Raw genomic sequence first — 21,279 nt, 5'->3', positions numbered from 1 at the left:
CTGATATTTGTTTATATAAAATTCGCATGTCGTTTTCATACATCGCTTCATATGTGTGTTTAATCGATTTCCCACCATTTATTTACTCGTGTCTAAAACTCAACAACAAATCGTTGGTATTTTCAAATCTACACCCACATGCAAAACATCACCACATTTTAAAAAAAATGAATGTAAAATTTTACCAATCCAAAAAAAACGTTTTTACAACTACGTGTTACTTTGAGTTTGAAGTTTCGTAATTAAATCTCTTAGACAATGCTTCGATCCTTTGCCGTAGTTGCTTGACGTTGTGTGTATTCACCACTTTCGTAGCCCTTCTTCATAGACCTTGCTTCCTGATTTGATAGAAGACAAATCAGTAAACGATCACCACATTTTTTGATGTTAAACAAATTTTCTTTACCATATGTCATAAAACCAACTGCACCGTATAAATCTCTGGATCATGCCCGCGTACTCACATTACGTAAGAGATGAAAGTAAACTACATCCTCCTACAATCTTTTTGTTTCCCAAGCTGCCAAACAATCCAAAACCGTTGTAGTCATTTTTACCATCATCCATATATGGTGAATCGGTGATGACGGTTTAAAAAAGAACTTTTTTCTTCCATCTTTTTATTTTGCCGACTGATTTTGTCTCATCTAATATAATATCAAATCATACAAGATTCAGAACTTTATATGATTAAACATCCTCAGTGGTAGTGACAGTTGGGAAGAGTAAGATTTACGTACTCAATTATTTAATTGCTTCAAAACTGTAAAAATGTATAGAACCAACAACCTGAAACACGTGAGGAGCACTACAAACGACGTCGTCTAGTGTCGTGACAATTTATAACATGGTGGGCCACTAAGTAAGACAGTTGTTAGATGTACCACTCCCTTTATTTCGTAAATATTTCATGCTTTGTTTTCTTCTTTGACTCGTGTCCATCAAAACAATCATTTCAAAATACTTTGGACGAGAATTACACACGATTACGCCACGTGTTCTATTCACATCCAACGGCTCTTACAAAAATAAAGAAAAAGTCCGTCTACTTGGGTCATCAATCATCATCATGGAAGCCCACTTAGTTTCCTTTTTCTGCATACGACGCCGTTTTGCGATTCCACCCTAACCATTTCTCAGTGACGAACAGTCTCAGAAGTTTCTAGACCAAACCACACTCTTCTTCGTCTTCTCCGTTCTCTCTATATTTCTCCTCACCTTCAACGCAGCTTTCTCGTTCTCGTCTCAGATCGTGTTACTAACAAACACCGTTTCTCCGGCGAAAAGCTCTCTGTTACTAAAAACTCACAGAACCTAAAAATGGCGGATCAAGCTATGACGGATCAAGATCAAGGAGCTGTTACTCTCTACAGCGGCACAGCCATTACCGACGCGAAGAAAAACCATCCGTTCTCTGTTAAGGTCGGATTAGCTCAGGTACTTCGTGGCGGCGCCATTGTTGAAGTTTCCTCGGTTAACCAAGCTAAGCTCGCTGAATCCGCCGGCGCATGTTCTGTAATCGTCTCAGATCCGGTTCGATCTCGCGGCGGTGTTCGTCGTATGCCGGATCCGGTTCTCATCAAAGAGGTAAAACGAGCTGTGTCTGTACCTGTGATGGCACGAGCTCGCGTTGGTCATTTTGTTGAGGCTCAGATCTTGGAATCTCTTGCGGTTGATTACATTGACGAGAGCGAGATTATCTCTGTTGCGGATGATGATCATTTCATCAACAAACATAATTTCCGATCTCCGTTCATTTGTGGTTGCCGTGATACAGGAGAAGCTTTGAGGAGAATCAGAGAAGGTGCTGCTATGATTAGGATCCAAGGAGATTTAACCGCAACAGGTAACATTGCAGAGACTGTGAAGAACGTTAGGTCATTGATGGGTGAAGTTAGAGTCTTGAACAACATGGATGATGATGAGGTGTTCACGTTTGCTAAGAAGATTTCAGCACCGTATGATCTTGTGGCTCAGACTAAGCAGATGGGTAGGGTTCCGGTTGTTCAGTTTGCATCAGGTGGGATCACGACTCCTGCTGATGCAGCTTTGATGATGCAGCTAGGTTGTGATGGGGTTTTTGTGGGTTCTGAGGTTTTTGATGGTCCTGATCCGTTTAAGAAACTTAGGAGCATTGTTCAAGCTGTTCAACATTACAATGATCCTCATGTGTTGGCTGAGATGAGTTCTGGATTGGAGAATGCAATGGAGAGCTTAAATGTTCGTGGTGACAGGATTCAAGACTTTGGCCAAGGCAGTGTTTGATGAAAAGGTTCGAAGCTGCAAACTTTTTGGGACTTCTAAAGTCGTAATCTTTTTTGGTTTTGAGTCTCAAAATATCGGTTGTTTTTTGTTAATGCTGGTGCATATGATCCGTTTGGTTTAATCGAAACTTGCAACAACTAAAACCTCAATGAAAAGTTGCAGAATTTTTGAAGGAGGTACAAGTCTTAGATTTATATTTACTTCTACAACATCGCAACATGATTTTAATGGTTATAACTTATAAACTAGTCATGGTACATTGACAAACATATATAAGGTGATATAGGATTACATTGAGGCAGATTTAGTCTTATTTCTTCCCACTTTTCTTAAGTCCTGAGCCTCCGAATGATCCTTTTTGTGAAGCCTTGGCCCTGAGTTCTTTAAGTGCCTGTTTTCATCACATAAACAAGATCATCAACAGCAATCACCTTCTCCTTCAATGAATCAAAACTAAGATTGAGAAAACTAACCTTCTCTTCATCCTTCTTTTTCTGCATTAACTCCATATCGTGCTACATTTGAAACAGAGTAAAACCATTAAAACGTTGAGCTAAAGAAAAAGGCAAGGGTACAATTGCTATCATACCTCATCGTACTCCTTCTTACCAGACTTGGGCTGCTTCAAAGGCTTCAATTTCCCTCCTGAAATCATATTTCATTTTGCAGAAAATGTTGGATTCCATAAGGAACCATATAAATTCAAATGACAAGGTTGATGAATTTTCGATGCGTTAAGAGCACACAAGATTAATAAATCAGCTGATCGATCGATGAATTCATGAGATCATATAAAATAGCAAGCACATGTAAACACAAAAATGTGAAAGCAAGATATAGACAGATCAAAACGATTGATTCGAACCAAGATAACAGAGATGAGAGGAGAAGGAAAATAATAACCTTGCTTGGAAGACATGGCTGAATTTTAGGGTTAGGGCTAGACCTGAAACTCGAAGAGAACAGAAATAGCTTCCTTAATCCCAAAACAAAAACACAAGAGGAACCTCTGTTTCTTCGAGTTTCAGATATTTGATTCTGTTCTGCGTGATCATATATATATATATATATAGTAGTAGGCGTGAATTCGCGCGATCACTCCGCGCCACAGAATCATGTCCACGTGAAATGTCTAATTTTGTATTCAAATTCATAAGCGAGTGACAGAACGAGAAAACGATACTTTGAATCTTATACGATCAGTCATCATAATGCCATTATCCAACTAGAAGTAAAACGTTTATAGTAAACAATGAGATTCACATACGATCAGTCATCATTATTCCATTATCAATCAGTTTTCTTCAAATTCAGTAGCTCATCTTGCTTCCATCACTGTGATTGTAACTCTATTTGCCGATACATTTTCCATCTCCGGTGGCTCAACTTCCATCTCCGGCGAGCTTCTCGGGGGACCATCATAGAAAGCTGGCTCTTTAGGCAAAGAAAGAGCGTTGTTTCCATCACCGTATATCATGGACACAACGTCTAACATACTTGGTCTATCGTCTGCGTTTTGTTGTACACACAACAGAGCAACTTGAACGCATCTCAACACTTGAGGGTTCTCAACTGCAGAATCTCCCAAAGATGGATCAATCACCTCGCGAACTCGGTTCTCTTTAAACAGATTCCACACCTGAAAAAAACAGAGTTTCAGAGATGCATGGACAAAAGAAGGCAAGCTGAGAATATTAACATATGAGAGCATTACATGGACTATGAGATTCAGAGGTCCTTCTGAGTCATGGTGGAAGCTATTGTTTTTCCTTCCACAAATGATTTCGAGCATTAGAACCCCGAAGCTGAACACATCTGATTTCGCCGAGAATAATCCCTCTCTGAAGTACTCTGGAGACATATAGCCACTACAAATAATATCAACACAAGAAAGTCTATAAAATGATCAGAGAATCTTCTCCTTGTTTCTAGTCACTCTTCACTTACAATGTGCCAGCAACTCTTTTCGTGTTGGCTTTGGATTCTTGGGCTCCAAATATCCGAGCCATTCCAAAATCAGATATTTTGGGGTTCATATCCTCGTCCAGCAAAATGTTGCCGGCTTTGATGTCTCTGTGTATTACTTTCAATCTCGAGTACTTATGAAGGTACAAAAGCCCTTGAATTATCCCTTCCATGATCCTAAACCGCAGCTTCCAATCCAGAACAATTTTCCTCAAGGGATCTACACAGAGTTGAGACATTTTTCAGATGGGTTATATAGATTCTTAGCCTTTTAATGAAGGCTCACCAAAGAGGAAGTAGTCAAGGCTCTTGTTGGGCATGTATTCGTAAATCAACATTTTCTCATCCTTCTCGACGCAGCATCCTAGCAACTTGACAAGATTTGTGTGTTGAAGTTTTGCAATAAGCATAGCTTCGTTCTTGAACTCCACTAATCCTTGCCCGGATGCTAATGATAGCCTTTTGATAGCCACTTCCTCCCCATCTATTAGCCTCCCCTTCAAGAGAGTAGCGGATACATCAAAGTCTGCTTAAGTTAATATCAAAATCTGAAGAATCTGAACTACCTTATATACAGGACCAAAACCTCCTTCACCGAGCTTGTTTGCATCAGAGAAGTAATCTGTTGCAAAAGCGACACTTTCAAAGCTAAAGATCTGAAGCTCATTATTATTATTCCTTGCACTTCTCTTGCCTCGGCGTCTCCTTTCAATCCCCAACTCAAGTAGTAGCATTTCTTGGTCTATTGTTGAACCAACTCTCAGTGTTGAAAGCCTCCTCCGTATGTAACCAATCACTAAATAAAATACCAAACATCACAAACACAGTTCCTGATCCAACATGGACATTTTCCATACATAACTAAACAAAAGTTATTCAGCTGAGCCTTACTCTGTGGAATGACTTTTCCCCATAAAAAGTAGAAAATTCCGCGAAATATAACAGTTACTGGATCAAATACGCAAAAAGAAGGTGGTGAACTTGTTAGTAAGAGAACATGATTGAGAAGAAATCATTTTGAGTGATTCTGATACAAAATTTGTACCCTTTATTTTAAATTTCCTCAAAACAAGATAGATGATCAACCAAGTCACAGGTATTATTAGAAATAGTGATGCCACAACAACTAACCAAGTTGCCGCCTTTTCGTTCCCTTGGTCTACCACAACTCCTGTATTTCAGAAAACTTAGTATTCAAATAGAAATGCTGCAGTATGGGAACACTTAATAATAAAAAGGCAGATAATATATTTTCACGAGTTTTGAACCTTTAATACGAATATATATAGTTCTGGGATGATGAGAAGCTGAATTTTCGTTGGTAGGATCTGTATTCCAGATCTCGCAGCCCGTACCATCCCCATTGGTTGAAGCATAGGCAACACAAGAACAATTTTGGAGACACTTAACATAGCAATCATATGAGCTTAATCTTCTACCAATCTCATTGAATACAAATCCATTTTCTGCGGAAGGGGATACAGTCTCTCTGAAAGTATAACCAAAGCGCGAGCAATAACTCAAATCGTATGTCTTCCTGGTGTAAGTGTAACCAAACCCAAACGGCGAACAATCCCAACTCCCGGTTACCTCTTTGTAACGTGCGGGCACACAATTCCTGAAATTTTGTTGGTAACAACCATATTCAAGCTCTTCACCAAACACAGAAGGAGAACAATGGACATGCTTTTTCACTCCATCAAGGTTAATTTTCTGCAAACTGCCTTGTTGGTCTATCCTTATCCTAGGAAATAATGGTCCACCATAGTTCTCATCACCTGAATACATAAAATAATGTTCACTTTCGGTTGAAACGAAGGAGAAGATGAAACCGTTCGTGTTTAATTTCTCCAACGAAAAGCCACCCTTAAACCAGAGCCCACTTGCCCAATACACGTTACCAAGCCACAAGATGGTCAACCGGTTTGTAATATTATCATCCATCCCAAAGACAAAAGATCCAGAAGCGGGTAAAGTATCACCTAGCCATGATGTCAGTTCCCATCTCTTTCCGGTCTTGACATTGAAACCCAGTTTCATCCCCGGAAGAAGAGTATCTGTTGGATAATCAAAACTTTGCCACAACGTCCGCTTCATCGATCCATCAGAATCCATCTCTTGGAGCTGAAGATTTCCAGAATCCAACAGCTTAAGGGTTGTGTTTCCTGTGGTTTCCGTAGAGCTTAGCTCAAGCAGGCTTGATGCTCCTCTTAAAATCCTCAATCGGCCAAGAGAGTCCACTGTGAGGCTTCCAGAGCGTCCCAAAACTGGATTGTTACGGTTAGCAATCCAAACAGCTTTGTCCTTGATATCACCATACTTCTTATTACCACCACTAAGATAAAAATTGTTGTACCAAATTCCAAGATACCAGTTGCTTGAATTCTCGAAGTTGAAAAACTTGAGTTTGAAGATATTGAAAGCTGAAACGAGCTCTTGCCCATCTTTCAAGTACTGACCCTGCAGTAGGGTATCTGTTTGACAGCATGATTGTCCTAAGAAGAGATAAAAAGTAAAAAGAGTGAGAAAGATGCAATTTGACCACATAATTTCAGATTTTCTGAAACTTGGAAGATGATAATTTGGAATTATATACCTCTCAAAAGTGTTTTTCAAGAAGACATATCTCGTTATGGTCAAGTCTAACTCAGAAGTCCAAGTCAACAACGCTGGGGGACAAATTTGAAGTCTTGTCCGTTGAAGTTTCCGAGCTACAGCTGTTACACAAAAATTTACCAAGAAAGTGATGCTGACAATGACCACAAACTGAAAGTTGACTCTTTCATGCCAAAATTACCCAAAACAAGACACATAACAGAACCAGACGCCATGTTCTCGAGCAAAACCATTGCACTGCAGCAACTTGGTTTTTATTTTTATCGAACAACTTATTTCTGTTGGGAGAATATAACACCCAAGTAGGATTTAAAAGGGACTTACCTAAGAAACAGAAAGCAAATTGCTCCCAACAAAGGAGGAGAAACAGATTTGTTTTTTTTCTTTTTCATGTAGACAAAAAGTCTTCCACCAGATTCATAAATCCCCAGATATTAATATAATTAAATCAGAATCATTTTGTAGAAAGAAATAAAAGCCAAACCAATAATCCAAACGCTCTTGTATTGATCGAATAGGAAAACACTGTGGGAGCACAAAATAATAACCAATTATTGGTAAGGAGACAATTTTATTGGTTTAATGGTAGGAAAGAATACAAGAATCAGACTTTAGTTTGTAACATAACTGAATAGAAAAGAATCGAGAAAACTGTATATCTCACCGGAAACTCTTCAAGCATAGCTGGTGCCAAAGGAGATGAGTCCTGGAACCGATTAGGAAAACAAGTAAGCATAGAACTTGGAACATAACAGAAGGCATGCGGAAAAATCACTCTGACTGTTGTAATTTCTCCGAGATCCACTTCTCTGAAGTTACCATTCACACCAATGAAGTAAGCTGTGTTGCGATTGGTTTTTGATACATTTTTGTCTTCATCAAAAACAACTATAAGAACTTGCTCCAGGACATTGCATTGGGCTCAATGTTGGTCGTAACCCAAATCTCCATCTCAAGAGTATGACAGTTCTGAAACAACACCTCAAGCTGCTCTTCTCTAACACTAGATAGAGTCACAGTATCTTCACAATTAAGACTCAAAAGGCAGAGGCAGACGCGGTCCAATTCTCTCTGCCGTAAAATCGATTACCTCTAGACGTTATAGATGGAGCAAAGTCGTTATGAAGTCCATGGATATTGACGCTCATCGAATAAAGACTATACTTTAACAAGACAATCGCCTGAAGATCACCCTTCTCTTCTAACTGCTGATGAATATACTTGAGTAATGCGATTCTTAGTAAAGCTCTCATTTTTAGATAAAGTGTTCCACTTTCTGCAAGTAGATCGCAATGCTCTCGATGATGTCACCGGAACCCTAGAAAGAATCTCCTCCAGCAAATCTCCGGGAAGATCAGATAGCTTCGTCATTGCTTTTCAACGCGAATCGATGTAATAGATATTAAGGGTTTTGGTTACTGTCTTTTACTATCGCCGATCCTCTAAATGGATACTATGCGACCTTCAAAAAAACTTTCCTTTTACCTCAGCAACTTTTACAGATATCCGGTGATCGGGAAAGATCACAACTTCATCGGCGATGGAATTAGTGAAAACCAATGTGATGATGGGCCAATAATGAGCATCACAGTCAAAACCTAGCCAGGCTCTAAATATGGGCTATGATGACTTGTTTGGTGATTTTCATTACAAAATGTTTTTTAGAAACCAAGGCCTCGAATGTTTTGTAGATTTTGTTTGAGTTTTTGGTTTTTGTTTTTTAAAAATTTATTTTCATAATAATTAAGATTTTAAAATTTTGGTTTTTCTACAATTTAGTAAAAATTTTGGTTTTCCTACAATTTAGTAAAACTATTTTATTGTAGTTTTTCATTCATGATTTTAGTTTTTTACTTTTGTTAAAATTTAGAAAATCTACTTTTTACTTATTAATCAGCGTTATTTTTCTCAAAAACCAAAAAACAAATTTTTGGGATTTTTTAAACAAAAATATATAATAACAAAAATTTAAAACTAAAATCTAAAATCTATAAACTAAAATCTAAACTCAAAAACTGAATCAAAAATCAGCATCCATTCAGGGTCCAAATGTCAACCCGTACTGGCATTCCAAAACTATATGAGTATATATGAGATTTGATTATTTTTGTATGTTTATATCTAAAAGGTCAAAAAAAAACAGCATGAAATCACGAAAATTTCAATGTTCAAATATTCTCCATGTTGCAAGATGTTTTAAAAAATATTATTAAAACTCACTTATTGAATCACATATATTAAGATTACTATAAACAATTACAGTAGATTATCATTTGTTTCTTAACAAATCAGATGCGAATTTGGTTTGTAGATCCAATCTGCTAAATTTTTCTTTATGTATTGATCTTACCTGTTCAGTGTTTAATCATCCCATTTAATATATTGCTGTGTTACAGTAGATTATATGTCATATGATATAGACAATCTACTCACTGGCCAATTAAAACAATTTGTGTAACGTATAAACAAAACGGCAATATTTTTTATATGCCAACATACACATTGCCCCTAAATTCAATGGATAGCCATTAATTGTATATCTCAAATGATTTCTAGTTTTAAATTGCTTTATAAGAGAAAATATCTACTAATAATATGATATACGGGTAATTAAAATATATGCATCACATTGCAGGATAAGCAAGTTGTAACAAGAATGATACTTAAACTTTTATATGCAATTAAACAAATCATTCTTCACATCCTATCATAAAGATCGTAACCACTATTCAATACAAGCCACAACATATCACCCAAAAAATCAGTATCCTTAAATTTATAATTCTGTTGTCCAAAGTGTATTTTCATCTGCTCTAATGGTGCTATGCAGTTCAGGTATCGACAAGAAACACCTAATGTGTTGTTCCAAGTCTTGTAGTTACGATCGGATCAAAGATCTATCTGAAGATGTTTTGAGATTGAAGAAGATCTCAAAATGGAGATTGATATGGAGGAAGATATTGATGATGAATCAAAAGAAGATAAATAAGATTTTTGATCATCGTGTTCGTTATGATCCTTTCACTTATTCCCTAAACTTCGAGAATGATGGAACTATCGCATATCATGAAGATCCTGATGTGTCTTCTAAGTCTTTTTCTGCTAGATTTGTTGTGTCTTCTAAAGTTTTCAAACTTAATTATAGTTGAGCTTCTTTCTTGTACTCAATTTTAGATTCAAGTGTTTATACATTTCAACTAGCACTATACTATGTGTGTAAGAAATGGAACAGTGTAGTAATTTTTCAGCTTCTACTTTTTTTTCTTTTTGTTATTCATATTAGATAAATCAAATCTTAGAAAGATGAAACATCATCTTTTTCATGATCCACATTGCCAACAGCGTCAAGTATAGATGAGTAAGTGATGGCATCATACTCAAAGCCTTTATCTTTCATCTCTCTCATCATTCTTGCAGCCTCCTCAAACATTCCAGCATGTGCAAAGCATCCAAGAAGAGTATTATAAGTGACACCATCAGGCTTAATACCAGAATGCTTTATAGTTTCAAACATTTCTATAGCCCGTCTCGGCACACCTGTTCTAGCAAATCCATTGAGGATGATATTATGCGAGTTTATATCGGCCCTGCAACCGTTTTCTTCCATCTTTCTAAGCAAGGAATTAGCTTCGTTGATCATACCAGCCTTTACCATTCCTGACATGAGGGCGTTGTAGGCATAAACATCGGGACCACTTCCTTGGTTCTTCATCTCATTGAAGAGATCTACAGCTTCGCTGAGCTTCCCGCATTTCCCAAAATGTTTGATCATCACAGCGTATACTCGAGAACTTACATTGCCGAAGTTTTCTTTTAGTTCCTTAAATAGCTCATTCGCTGCTTCATATCTTTTCGCCTTTCCAAGAGCGTTTATGAGGCTGCAATACGCTGCAGGACAAGGTGGAAAACCTTTCTCATCCATCTCCTCAAGCAGCAACAGAGCTTTCTCTACTCTATTCGTTTTACAATAACCATCTATAAGGATTGAGTAAGTGAATTCACTAGGGGAAACACTGTCTGCTTTCATCTTATCAAACCAAGAGCTTACTTCCGAAACATGTGCTTTTGACTCAAACAGAGCTTTAATCACGGTATTGTATGAGACAACAGTGGGTGTACATCTCCACATTCCCATCTCACTGAAGACATTTGTCAACTCCTCCACTCGACCCACTTTGCCTAAAATGTTCATCAGATTGTTTAAGAACACAACATCAGGAGTCAATCCATCTCTAAGCATGTCTTTATAGAAGCCATATGCTTCATCTACCCTCCCAGCTTTGCCAAGTCCCTTTATCAGTTCCGTGTACGTATAAACTGTTGGTGAACAACCTGCTCGTTTCATCTCCTCGAAAAGATCTAAAGCTTTCTCAACTTTACCCACCTTAAAGTAAATTCCCAACAACGTGGTGTATATTTTCTCTGTAGGCTGCATACAGTTATCCTTCATTTCATCAAACAACCTTATCGCAGAATCATTACGACCTAGTTTTTCATACGAGGATATAAGCGCAGAGTAAGTAATCGTGTCTGGAAAACAGTCACCTTCGTTACACATCTCAGTATAAACCTCATGGACTTTCTCGTGCTGTCCTTCTTGCATCAACATTAGAATCACCGAGTTGTAAGTGCTCGAAGTGGGTTTACACTTGCGTCCTTTTGCCTGATAAAAAACCGATAAAGCTTTACTAACCATCTTAGCTCGCCCCAATGCTTTCACAAGCTCAGAGAGTACTGCTGGACTAACGCTAACATATGTGTTACGGACCACTTCTTGTATCGTTCTATACATTTCACCATAAAGCCTAGCTTCTTCAAGGCAGCGTATTAAGGTCATGTAAGTGGAGCAATCATGCTGAAAGTTTCTTCTTTTACCAGCCCATTTGAAAAACTGAATCTTGACATTTATCTCAACGTCTATCTCAAGAATCGAACGAACTAATCGATGATCAACTTTCAGTTTAAGCACCTCAAGAGCTTTCTCAGCATCAGGTCCCCATTTGAAGATTTTCACTATCCTAATGAATCTCTCATCCAACATCCGCACTGACGGATCCTTTCTAGATAATTTCCACTTCTCTTGAGGCTTCTCAGATTCCTCATGATTCGGAACACTAAACATTTGAACAATCTCATTCTCTGCAAATTCATGGATAAAACAAAATGTTCAAATCAAAACCTTTTCTCGTTTTCTTACTTCAAAGGAATCGACTTTAAACCTTTTTTGCAAATCCCATTACTCCTAAAACCCTAAACAATCAAGACATTTCGCTTATCGACGAAGAGGGAGAGGAAACAAATAGTGCAGATTACCTGTTTGTTTAAATCTCTGAGAGAGATGAGGTAGACTTGAGATGCTTCGCTTCGCAGAACCGGATCGAGCAGATACATACATCATCTTTATAAAACGGGATTCACATGTAACAATTCTCCGGTGGCGACAAATTCCGACGTCTATTTGAAGTCGCCGTCGGTGGTTTTAGACAGAACGGCTGAGAAAAACAGAGAGAAATTTTAGGGTCAGACAGACGCACGTGAGGTTCACGTGTTTTCTTAAACCAGGCGAACCCAGAGATTGAGGATAACGAAGCAGGGGAAGTCTAAGCTGGCGAGTTTTGATTGGTAAGTTATGTACACAAAGCACCGAACTATTCCAAAATTGCAGATATGCCATTGCCCTCCTAAACAAAAAAAAGTTTCAGTCTTTGATACCCAATTTCGTAGGATTTGTAGATATTTTCTTCAGTAATCGAAGGATATAACTCTGAGATTTGTGTAAGCATTCTTCTTTGAGATTTTCCGAGGTCACAAGTCAGTACACAAAGGAAGTTCCTTTTTTGGGTTTTGGGGTCTGCTTTGTGTCAGTGATTTTAGGATTGCTTCATTTGCCACACATTTCCAATCTCTTAAGTAGTTGGCGGCGAAGATGGGTTTCCTGATAGGGGGCTCTTGCTTCGTCCCTTCTGTTCCTCTACACTCTCGATTCCTTTCATCTCCTTCTTCTTCTTCTTCTTCTTCTCCTTCTTCGTCTCAGTTTGGGCTTCTGTGTTCGAGTAATGTCGCCAAGTTCAAGCGCCGACGACCAACATTGGCTTCTTTAAACCAGGAAGATGGGTACGAGTATGACGTTGCTTCCGCCAAAAGGAGGGCTTTCCTTCTTGTGGGTATCTCTGTTCTTCCCTTTTTGCAGCTTCGATCACCCGCTTTGGCTGATGAAAGTGAGTTTTTTTATTGCTTAGATGAGATTTGTTCAAATGTTGCTTTTGGTTATCTTTCTTTCATTGTTGTGACCAGTTCTGCTTTTTAATTCCAGGAGGCAATGAGATAAAGACATCGAAGGTTGATCTAGAAACTGAGGTTGTAAGACTCTCTTAGACCTTCTCAATTTGATTTTTTTTTAATTGAGAATCAATGTGTTTAAAGTAGTGCTTGAGATTTTACTGAATCAGGATTGGTTTGGTGGATTAGGTTGCAGTAGTTAGTGAAGGAACATCCCCAAATCCATTTCTGGCTCTCCTGAATGGTCTTGGAATTTTTAGTGCTGGCGTTCTTGGTGCACTTTATGCACTGGCTCGGCAAGATACAAAAGCTGCTGAGGAAACCATCGAATCTGTAAGCTACTAGCACTTAAAGATTTTGCTTTACAATTTGTGGGTGAATGTTCTTGTCTTAGCAGCTTATATCATTTAGTTCGAGCTTCTCTTCTTTTGTTTCTTTAACTTTCTGAGGTTGTGAATATATTGCTAGTGCTGGATTTGATCCTTTTTGACTTAAGCTACCGATAACCGTGGCATACAGCTAAAGAACCAGTTGAAAGACAGAGAAAGAGCATTGGTTTTGAAGGAGAAAGATTTCGAGGCAAAACTGCAGCATGAGCAGGAAGAGCGGAAAAAGGAAGTAGAAAAGGCAAAAGAGGAACAGTTGTCATTGATCAACCAGTTGAATTCTGCAAAGGACTTGGTGACAGAATTAGGCCGGGAGCTAAGTAGCGAGAAGAAATTATGTGAGAAGCTTAAAGATCAAATCGAAAGTCTGGAAAATAGTCTGTCAAAGGCTGGCGAAGACAAAGAGGCACTAGAAACAAAGCTCAGAGAAAAGCTTGATTTGGTTGAAGGACTACAAGATCGGATCAACTTGCTTAGTTTGGAGCTGAAAGATAGTGAAGAAAAAGCTCAACGTTTTAATGCATCGTTGGCAAAAAAGGAAGCAGAATTGAAGGAACTCAACTCTATTTACACTCAAACTAGCCGAGATCTTGCTGAAGCGAAGTTAGAGATCAAACAGCAGAAGGAAGAACTCATAAGAACTCAGAGTGAATTGGACTCGAAGAACTCTGCGATTGAGGAGTTAAACACAAGAATAACAACTTTAGTGGCTGAGAAAGAGAGTTATATCCAGAAGCTTGATAGTATTTCAAAAGATTATAGTGCTTTGAAATTGACTTCTGAGACGCAAGCAGCTGCAGATGCAGAGCTCATCAGCAGGAAAGAGCAGGAGATTCAGCAGCTAAATGAAAATCTGGATCGTGCGCTAGATGATGTTAATAAAAGTAAAGACAAAGTTGCTGACTTAACTGAGAAGTACGAAGACTCGAAGAGAATGCTGGATATAGAACTGACTACAGTAAAAAATTTGAGACATGAACTTGAAGGAACAAAGAAAACACTGCAGGCATCTAGAGATCGGGTCTCTGACCTGGAAACGATGCTTGATGAGTCAAGAGCTTTGTGTTCAAAGTTAGAATCAGAGCTTGCTATAGTTCACGAAGAATGGAAGGAAGCTAAGGAAAGATATGAAAGGAACCTCGATGCTGAAAAACAAAAGAATGAGATTTCTGCTAGCGAACTTGCACTGGAGAAAGATCTTCGGAGGAGAGTTAAAGACGAGCTTGAGGGAGTAACTCATGAACTCAAAGAGTCTTCTGTCAAGAACCAGAGCCTCCAGAAGGAACTTGTGGAGATTTACAAGAAAGTTGAAACCAGTAACAAGGAATTGGAAGAGGAGAAAAAGACTGTTTTGTCGTTGAACAAAGAGGTGAAAGGAATGGAAAAGCAGATCTTGATGGAAAGGGAGGCGAGAAAATCCCTTGAAACAGATCTCGAAGAAGCTGTAAAGTCTTTAGATGAGATGAACAAGAACACATCAATACTGTCACGAGAGCTTGAGAAGGTGAATACCCATGCTTCAAACTTGGAGGACGAGAAAGAAGTACTTCAACGATCACTAGGAGAGGCAAAGAATGCATCAAAAGAAGCTAAGGAAAATGTGGAAGATGCACATATCCTCGTGATGAGTCTAGGAAAAGAAAGGGAAGTGCTAGAGAAGAAAGTGAAGAAGCTCGAGGAGGACTTGGGCTCTGCAAAGGGCGAGATACTGCGCATGAGGAGCCAACCGGATTCTGTAAAAGCTGTGAATAGTACAGACAACAAAGAGAAGAGCGACAACACGGTTACTGTGAAGAAAGTTGTCAGGAGGAGAAAGAGCAGTACCAGTTCTTGAAGAGAGAAGGTGATAATGACCAGAGCTTGCTTCTCTAATCATATAACGCAGATTATTTGTAGCCAATATTAAACCTTTGTGTAAATTTTGACAAGAGGCAAAATGGTTCTAGAGTTTCATCATTGAGATAATCCCAACAGTGATTATAGAAAGTATAAAATGAGAAGATAAATGCTTTGCATAGGCTATTTATATCCAAATTATGTATACATACCGAATTGTTAAAAGATGAAATTACATTTATTCTACAATTAAAACAGAAACTCCCTCAAGGAGTTTTCAGCTAGCACCAAAAATGTTTCACAAGAGGCTGCTCCATCTTCAGAAACAGTCTCTCTATTAGATTAGAGACTGCTTTGTTTCAAGGCTGGCCATTAGCTTTCCATGTTGATGAGAGATCAGCCACAGCTTCACCAACTGTTAGATAAAGTCCACTCAGACCCAATGCCTCAATGATCTTGGACTTGTGTAGCTTTTCCATCACAGTCCCCACAGGATTCACCAGCACAAGCTATTTGACAAGAGAGTTTGACAAAAGTTAGTTTGTTTTTCTTTTTGATAGGTATATTGATCTTTGTTTTCAGTAAAAATTATAACCTGAAGAGATTGCTTCTCGAGTCTCCTCCTAAGTTCAAACACCGCTTCAAGCCCGCTTGTGTCTATCGCAGACACAGCTGATTCCACAGAAAGAAAGTATGAGCAAAGGGACGAATTGAAAACTCTTGAAAATAGCTCAGACCTCAGAGAGACAAAGTCACCTGTCATGTCAAGAATTATGCATTTCAAGGTAGTACCATTGTTCTCCTTTATCCGATTTTCCTCTTCCCTGGCCCATCTCAAAATCCTACAGAACCATAAACTCATTCCCATAAGTAAAACTGAAAAAGAAAAGAGACCATATCAAGAAGAGATAAGTGAAGTAAGAAGACTGACCTGTCTTGAAGATAAGTGCTATTGGCGAAATATATAGGAGATTCAATAGCAAGGATTAGGAAGCCTGGGATTCTTGAAGCTTCTCTGTATCTTCCAAGACTCTGATAAATCTGAGTCCCTGGGATATTCCCAAATTCTGAAGTGTTTGGCCTGGTTACGTGCAACAAGATCTTGATAACTGAAACTGCCACCTGCAACAAGTTATCAAACTAAGAAAACATCCTGAATATTTGGAAACCAGAACATTTAGGTATAGTTGTATACTCACTGCTATTGCTAGGCCAAGAGGTACAGAAACAAAGAGAACGCCAAAGAAGGAACACAAGCAAGTGAAGAAATCGAATTTGTCAACTTTCCAAAGCTTGTAAGCCGCTTGATAATCAATGAGGCCTATCACCGCGGTTAAGATGATAGCAGCTAGGATCACATTAGGAGTGTAATAGAAGAGTGGCATCAAAAACAGAAGGGTCACTAGAACTGCAGAGGCCATCACAATGTTAGAAACCGCTGTTTTCGCTCCAGCATTATAGTTTACCGCAGATCGAGAGAAAGACCCTGAAGAAAACAATAGATTGGAGTCAAAACATTGTTCCGTAAGCCACAAGGAGAAGGAGATTTGTTTCAAGTAGAATTTTTAACCTGTTGTAACATAGCAAGAGGTGCAAGAACCAGCCATGTTCATAAAACCTATAGCCATCATTTCTTTGTTTCCATTAACTTGATAGTTCTTTAGAGATGCAAAGGTTCTCCCTACAGCAATCCCTTCCTGAAAAATCAAAGTCAAGTCCAAAACTTTAGTCACTTATTAACACTGAAATATTTTACAAAGAAGCTTGAGATTTTGGAGAGCTTACTGTAAGAGAAAGAATCCCGGTGATGATACCGGTTTTGATGGCAAGAGCAAGATGAGCACCACTGAAGTACAACATGTTTAATGAAGGTGGATTCAAACCCTTTGGTAGATGTCCAATCTGCATTAAAGATTCAATGTCTATGAGTCTCAGTTGTAACCATAACATAAGTCAGACTGGTTAAGAAAATGTACTTACGAAAGAGATGGCATGAGTCTTGGATCTAATGAGGTATACAAGCAGAGTTGATATAATAACCGATGCCAAAGGTGATGCAGCAGATATCCAGAACAGTTTTGGCTTCCTCATGCTCTACATATTCGCAAAAACAATACGAAACGTTAAATATTGGATTGCGGTTAATCGCTTTTTGTAAATGCTTGGAAGTTTTTCTAAGTACACTTACAATGTGTCTTGTGGTTAAGAGAATGCTCAAGAAGCCAATCCCCATGACAATAGTTTCCCAAGACCACTGAAATTGTAGTAGTAACATTATTGAGATAAAATCTTTAAAGTTTTCATTATAATTAACTAATGATGTTGACTTACTTCAGATCTATGGTTGAAAACAGAAGACATGACAGGAACAATTTGCATTTTGCCAGTGAAATGAACAATTCCAAGAAGACCCTTAAGTTGTTGAAGTGACACGATAACTGCAGCACCAGCAGTGAAACCAATCAAAGTTGCCTTTGACAAAAAGTCAATCATAAATCCTAGCCTGAAATTAAAAATTTAATTATATTTATTAATACATAAATTATGAGTTGCTGACCATGAAAAAAAATAAAACAGTGAAAGCACTAACTAGGAAGCATCTTGGGAGGTGTAGATATTAGTACATGTCACCATCAAATCAAAACTATATTTAGAATCTTGGTTCTTTTTATATATTAATCTCTCTATTCATCATGACTAATTACCCTTTAGTGTTCAGTGATAAGATCAACAAAAGAGGCTTAAGCAAACATTGAATATATTCTACACTAATAAGAATACTTAAACTACAATAAGAGAGTTTACAAATTCTTTCACATGACGATTGCAGATTCCTAAGATTGATTTGAGTTTTCTGATTAGTACCTAAGAAGGCCAAGGGAGGCTTGGAAGACACCAGCAAAGAAAGTTGAAGTGAAAGCCAATTTGAGATATAGAATTGAATCTTGTGTTGGTGAAACACTTTCACTTAGCATTGAGCCCATCACAAGTGATGCTATTGAGACAGGACCAACTGCAAGATGTCTTGAACTCCCAAGAACTGCATATATCAGTGGTGGCACAAAGCTTGAATCTGCATGCAACCACCAAAATTGATTAATTTAGACTTGATTTTAGTAAATTAGACTGATTAGTCCAAAATTAGGTGTTGAATACTTACAAAGACCAACTATAGGTGGTAAGTTTGCTAGCTTTGCATAGCTGATTCCCTGCAAAATAAAGTTTCAAAATTAACAAAAACAAATATGTAAAGACATAAACATTTAAAAGAACCATATTTTGTGTGGATAATTCTAAGTGAACCCACTATGAAATCATCGAATTAAAACTATACTGTATTCCATTTACATTTATTGAAAACATTGAATGACATTGATAATCCAAAACAAACACAAAAAGTATATTTATTTTTTGCTTTAACTTCTCCAAGTCCAACTAGCATCCCCACACAACTCAAGATGTAAAAATGACAAAACCTCTTCAATATAATTACGCCTTTTATTATTCTTTCAACATAAAAAAACAAAATGATTTCACGGATTAAAACTTTTTCAAAATTTCGAAACGTTCCATAAAACTTTCCTTTTGGTCATAAAAACCCAATGTAAAAGTAAAAGAGTGAGTTTTGTCAAATAGTAACCTGAGGAATGGCGAGACTGGCAATGGTGAGACCAGAGATAACATCGGACCTAAGAAGCTTGAGATCGTACTGAGAACCCCATGTGAATATCGGGAACAAGCTTTGAAGACCTAGAATCACTCTGTTTCTCCATGTTTGGTTCCTAAACCTCTGTAACGGATCATCAGGGAAGAACACGTCCCCAACGCGTTTTTTCAGTTTCTGAAACGCTGTTTTCTTCGGCGGTAGACAAACGCTGTGTATCTCCACGACCGTTTCTCCTGCGGTTCCATTGTTTGGTGACGCCATGTCTTCTACTCTGTTAGTGCCATGACCCATGGTTTTATAAGTCTACGAAAACGAAAGTTTCTCGAGAAATGGAGATGCAAAATTGAATTTTGTTTAGTGTGTAATTGTTGTGAGATTGTGTTGTAAGGAAAGATGGTGTAATTATGCTCTGTATTTATAGACACTTGGCTGTGAAAGTGTAGTTGGTATTATGGGTAATGGCAGTTTTTGTTTTACTGATTGACTTTAAGAAAAAAAATAAAGAAAAAAGCGGTTTCTATTTTCGATGTTTGGCTTCCTAAGGGTAAATGCGTCGTTTCACATCTTGTCTTTTTTTTTTTTTTTTTCTCCCTCACATTCAAGTGACTAAAATAAAAACAAGTAAAAAAAGATGAAATCTAAAGAAATCATATTTTCTGTAGAGCATGGCATATGAAGAAGAAGAAGAAGAATATGATGAAGATTGAAGAGGGATGAATCATTGAGATATATAACAAAAAACTACTATAATTCAAAAAGAAAACAGAACTCATAAGATTGTGATGAAAATCATAATAAATAAAAACTTAACTCAGATGAATCGTTTAGTGTGACTTGGATTAGTCAAGAGAAAACGACGACAAAAGTTCTGAGTATCCACCACACTTGTGATTACAAAAAAGAAGTCAAAAATTGTTGTTCACTGGCAATTTCTTTATGGTTAGGGGATACTATAGTATTGACTATACATGATTTATATTATTAATAATTAAATTAAAAACATTGGATTTTATGTTATTCTAATAAAATCATTCCTTGTATAGCACATTTAAATATATTTTTCCTAAACTAACATATTTGTTTCTATATATCATCATTAACATAATTGTGTTGGTCAAATCAACAAAATAAAACAAAAAAAAAAGATTCTTTTGATTATTATCTATATGGGTCAAATTCAACATTTATAAAACTTGTTTACTGGAAATTTATTTATAGTTGAGGTATACTATTTGTTTTTAGGGGATTTGTGTTACTATAAAGATTGTAATAAAAAATATTCCTTACATAGCATAAATATTTGCTAAACTAAGATACTATTTGTCTTTAATTTTCAGCACTAACACGGTTTTGCAGGTCAAATTAACTAAAGCAGATTTTAGGTCGTCATTAATGTATGTTCTTTACATGTCAGATTTATACGCTAATTTGGGGTAGTTAATGGATGTGTATTATTTTGGTCAATATCTTTGAATGTAAATTTGTGGTTTTCAGCCTTTTAGATAAGATATATAAAAAAAAGTAGATTTCTTACAGGGTTATTACTATCTAATCTCGAGTTAAAGAAAAACAAGAGTTACACACAACAATGTTTGCGAAGTGCGTGGATCAATTTTGAACGTTGATTTTTGGGGTCATGAGGACAGTTGAATTTGGGAGACTGATGGGGCCTCCACTTTTAATGGCTTCAATTTAAGTTTCCAGAACAAAATACAATAAAATTTGATAGTTAATGATATCAAACGTTTTTTTTATTTTCACGATATCAAACGTTAGATATGAGTACTAAACAACGAAAAAGGGGAAAACGTTACAAAGATTCCAAGTTGATTCAAAATCAATAATTTATACCTGCTAAAGTATGTATACTACTCCAATTATTAATTTAACGCACCTAATTCTTATCTTCCATCATAAATAAAAAGCATTATCTAAAGATTTAAGGGTTCACGTATCTTATAAATATATATATACGTACAGATCCCTGCAAAGATATATGGAATCTTATTTTATTGACCTGAAAATGTTTAGCATACCTAAGCCTCTCTTATTTTACCGACATTAAGCAGCCATTGAACAATCAACAAATCATTAGCGATGGAGAAAACAAGTATCCCCCAAATAACAAGGTTTTCATTGGTCAAACAGCTTCCTCAAGTTACCAATATGACGTGTTGATGAAATGATGAACAATAATGGAATGTGTTGCTCAGATAGATGGTAGAAAACACGATTAAGTTCAAATAATACTCCTAGTTGCAAACC

General features: G+C 37.3%; 7 protein-coding genes and 1 long non-coding RNA gene across 17 annotated transcripts; 2 read left to right on the top strand and 6 right to left on the bottom strand.

The window, feature by feature from the left end:
* The first annotated feature begins 1,056 nt into the window (after positions 1-1,056).
* Positions 1,057-2,436, top strand: PDX1.2 (pyridoxine biosynthesis 1.2). Its single transcript, NM_112475.3, has one exon. The coding sequence runs from the start codon at positions 1,321-1,323 to the stop codon at positions 2,263-2,265; it is 945 nt and encodes a 314-aa protein (NP_188226.1). The 5' UTR covers positions 1,057-1,320; the 3' UTR covers positions 2,266-2,436.
* AT3G03215 lies at positions 1,760-2,018 on the bottom strand. The gene has a single exon (NR_140981.1). It is a non-coding gene; the product is annotated as an other RNA (long non-coding RNA).
* AT3G16040 (Translation machinery associated TMA7) lies at positions 2,434-3,305 on the bottom strand. The gene is made up of 4 exons (NM_112474.3): positions 3,169-3,305; positions 2,855-2,910; positions 2,739-2,780; positions 2,434-2,656 (listed from the first exon to the last, which is right to left on the bottom strand). Exons 1-4 carry the CDS (start codon positions 3,182-3,184, stop codon positions 2,576-2,578), a joined length of 195 nt encoding a protein of 64 aa, NP_566533.1. The 5' UTR covers positions 3,185-3,305; the 3' UTR covers positions 2,434-2,575.
* Positions 3,306-3,388: 83 nt separating this feature from the next.
* Positions 3,389-7,075, bottom strand: CES101 (lectin protein kinase family protein; the record flags this gene model as incomplete). Of its 8 annotated transcripts, NM_001338200.1 has the most annotated exons (9): positions 3,417-3,904; positions 3,980-4,133; positions 4,213-4,450; positions 4,517-4,727; positions 4,797-5,026; positions 5,122-5,178; positions 5,276-5,401; positions 5,499-6,725; positions 6,827-7,075. In NM_001338200.1, the coding sequence occupies 8 exons, from the start codon at positions 6,343-6,345 to the stop codon at positions 3,584-3,586; spliced, it is 2,184 nt and encodes a 727-aa protein (NP_001326539.1). In that variant the 3' UTR covers positions 3,417-3,583. The 8 variants fall into 8 exon arrangements, with proteins under 8 accessions (NP_001326543.1, NP_001326542.1, NP_001326541.1 ...); NM_001338204.1 differs by lacking the exon at positions 6,827-7,075 and having other exon boundaries at positions 3,389-3,904; positions 5,499-6,820; NM_112473.2 differs by lacking the exons at positions 5,122-5,178; positions 6,827-7,075 and having other exon boundaries at positions 3,395-3,904; positions 4,797-5,007; positions 5,212-5,372; positions 5,488-6,527; positions 6,561-6,777.
* AT3G16020 (F-box associated ubiquitination effector protein) lies at positions 6,925-8,424 on the bottom strand (the record flags this gene model as incomplete). 3 transcript variants are annotated; one of them, NM_001338199.1, is made up of 2 exons in its annotated part: positions 7,511-8,424; positions 6,925-6,947 (listed from the first exon to the last, which is right to left on the bottom strand). In NM_001338199.1, exon 1 carries the CDS (start codon positions 8,097-8,099, stop codon positions 7,884-7,886), a length of 216 nt encoding a protein of 71 aa, NP_001327740.1. In that variant the 5' UTR covers positions 8,100-8,424. The 3 variants fall into 3 exon arrangements, with proteins under 3 accessions (NP_001327740.1, NP_001327741.1, NP_188223.1); NM_001338198.1 differs by lacking the exon at positions 6,925-6,947 and adding an exon at positions 7,318-7,371; NM_112472.2 differs by lacking the exon at positions 6,925-6,947 and having other exon boundaries at positions 7,735-7,868; positions 7,937-8,196.
* Positions 8,425-9,557: 1,133 nt separating this feature from the next.
* On the bottom strand, positions 9,558-12,860 carry AT3G16010 (Pentatricopeptide repeat (PPR-like) superfamily protein). Its single transcript, NM_112471.3, has 2 exons — positions 12,160-12,860; positions 9,558-11,985 (listed from the first exon to the last, which is right to left on the bottom strand). The coding sequence occupies exons 1-2, from the start codon at positions 12,242-12,244 to the stop codon at positions 10,142-10,144; spliced, it is 1,929 nt and encodes a 642-aa protein (NP_188222.1). The 5' UTR covers positions 12,245-12,860; the 3' UTR covers positions 9,558-10,141.
* On the top strand, positions 12,535-15,628 carry MFP1 (MAR binding filament-like protein 1). Its single transcript, NM_112470.3, has 4 exons — positions 12,535-13,064; positions 13,160-13,203; positions 13,315-13,458; positions 13,645-15,628. Exons 1-4 carry the CDS (start codon positions 12,773-12,775, stop codon positions 15,343-15,345), a joined length of 2,181 nt encoding a protein of 726 aa, NP_188221.2. The 5' UTR covers positions 12,535-12,772; the 3' UTR covers positions 15,346-15,628.
* On the bottom strand, positions 15,489-19,399 carry SULTR3;4 (sulfate transporter 3;4). Its single transcript, NM_112469.3, has 13 exons — positions 18,988-19,399; positions 18,508-18,556; positions 18,213-18,420; positions 17,679-17,850; positions 17,536-17,601; positions 17,328-17,441; positions 17,133-17,249; positions 16,918-17,044; positions 16,547-16,833; positions 16,279-16,469; positions 16,104-16,189; positions 15,943-16,019; positions 15,489-15,856 (listed from the first exon to the last, which is right to left on the bottom strand). The coding sequence occupies exons 1-13, from the start codon at positions 19,303-19,305 to the stop codon at positions 15,707-15,709; spliced, it is 1,962 nt and encodes a 653-aa protein (NP_188220.1). The 5' UTR covers positions 19,306-19,399; the 3' UTR covers positions 15,489-15,706.
* Positions 19,400-21,279: the final 1,880 nt, after the last annotated feature.

The sequence above is a fragment of the Arabidopsis thaliana genome, chromosome 3 (assembly GCF_000001735.4).
Source record: "Arabidopsis thaliana chromosome 3, partial sequence".
NCBI lineage: Eukaryota > Viridiplantae > Streptophyta > Magnoliopsida > Brassicales > Brassicaceae > Arabidopsis > Arabidopsis thaliana.
Note: the sequence above shows the minus strand (reverse complement) of the source record. Positions and strands in the feature narration are given on the sequence as shown.

Bases quoted from the DNA above. Each gene is read 5' to 3' on its own strand.
- MFP1 (NM_112470.3), top strand. From the start codon at position 12,773: ATGGGTTTCCTGATAGGGGGCTCTTGCTTCGTCCCTTCTGTTCCTCTA. The intron at 13,065-13,159 runs GTGAGTTTTTTT...TTTTAATTCCAG, and splicing joins ACCCGCTTTGGCTGATGAAA to GAGGCAATGAGATAAAGACA. The intron at 13,204-13,314 runs GTTGTAAGACTC...TTGGTGGATTAG, and splicing joins AGGTTGATCTAGAAACTGAG to GTTGCAGTAGTTAGTGAAGG.
- AT3G16010 (NM_112471.3), bottom strand. From the start codon at position 12,244: ATGATGTATGTATCTGCTCGATCCGGTTCTGCGAAGCGAAGCATCTCA. The intron at 11,986-12,159 runs GTAATCTGCACT...ATGAATTTGCAG, and splicing joins TCAGAGATTTAAACAAACAG to AGAATGAGATTGTTCAAATG.
- PDX1.2 (NM_112475.3), top strand. From the start codon at position 1,321: ATGGCGGATCAAGCTATGACGGATCAAGATCAAGGAGCTGTTACTCTC.
- AT3G16040 (NM_112474.3), bottom strand. The intron at 2,781-2,854 runs GTATGATAGCAA...TTTCAAATGTAG, and splicing joins GTAAGAAGGAGTACGATGAG to CACGATATGGAGTTAATGCA. The intron at 2,657-2,738 runs GTTAGTTTTCTC...TGATGAAAACAG, and splicing joins AAAAGAAGGATGAAGAGAAG to GCACTTAAAGAACTCAGGGC.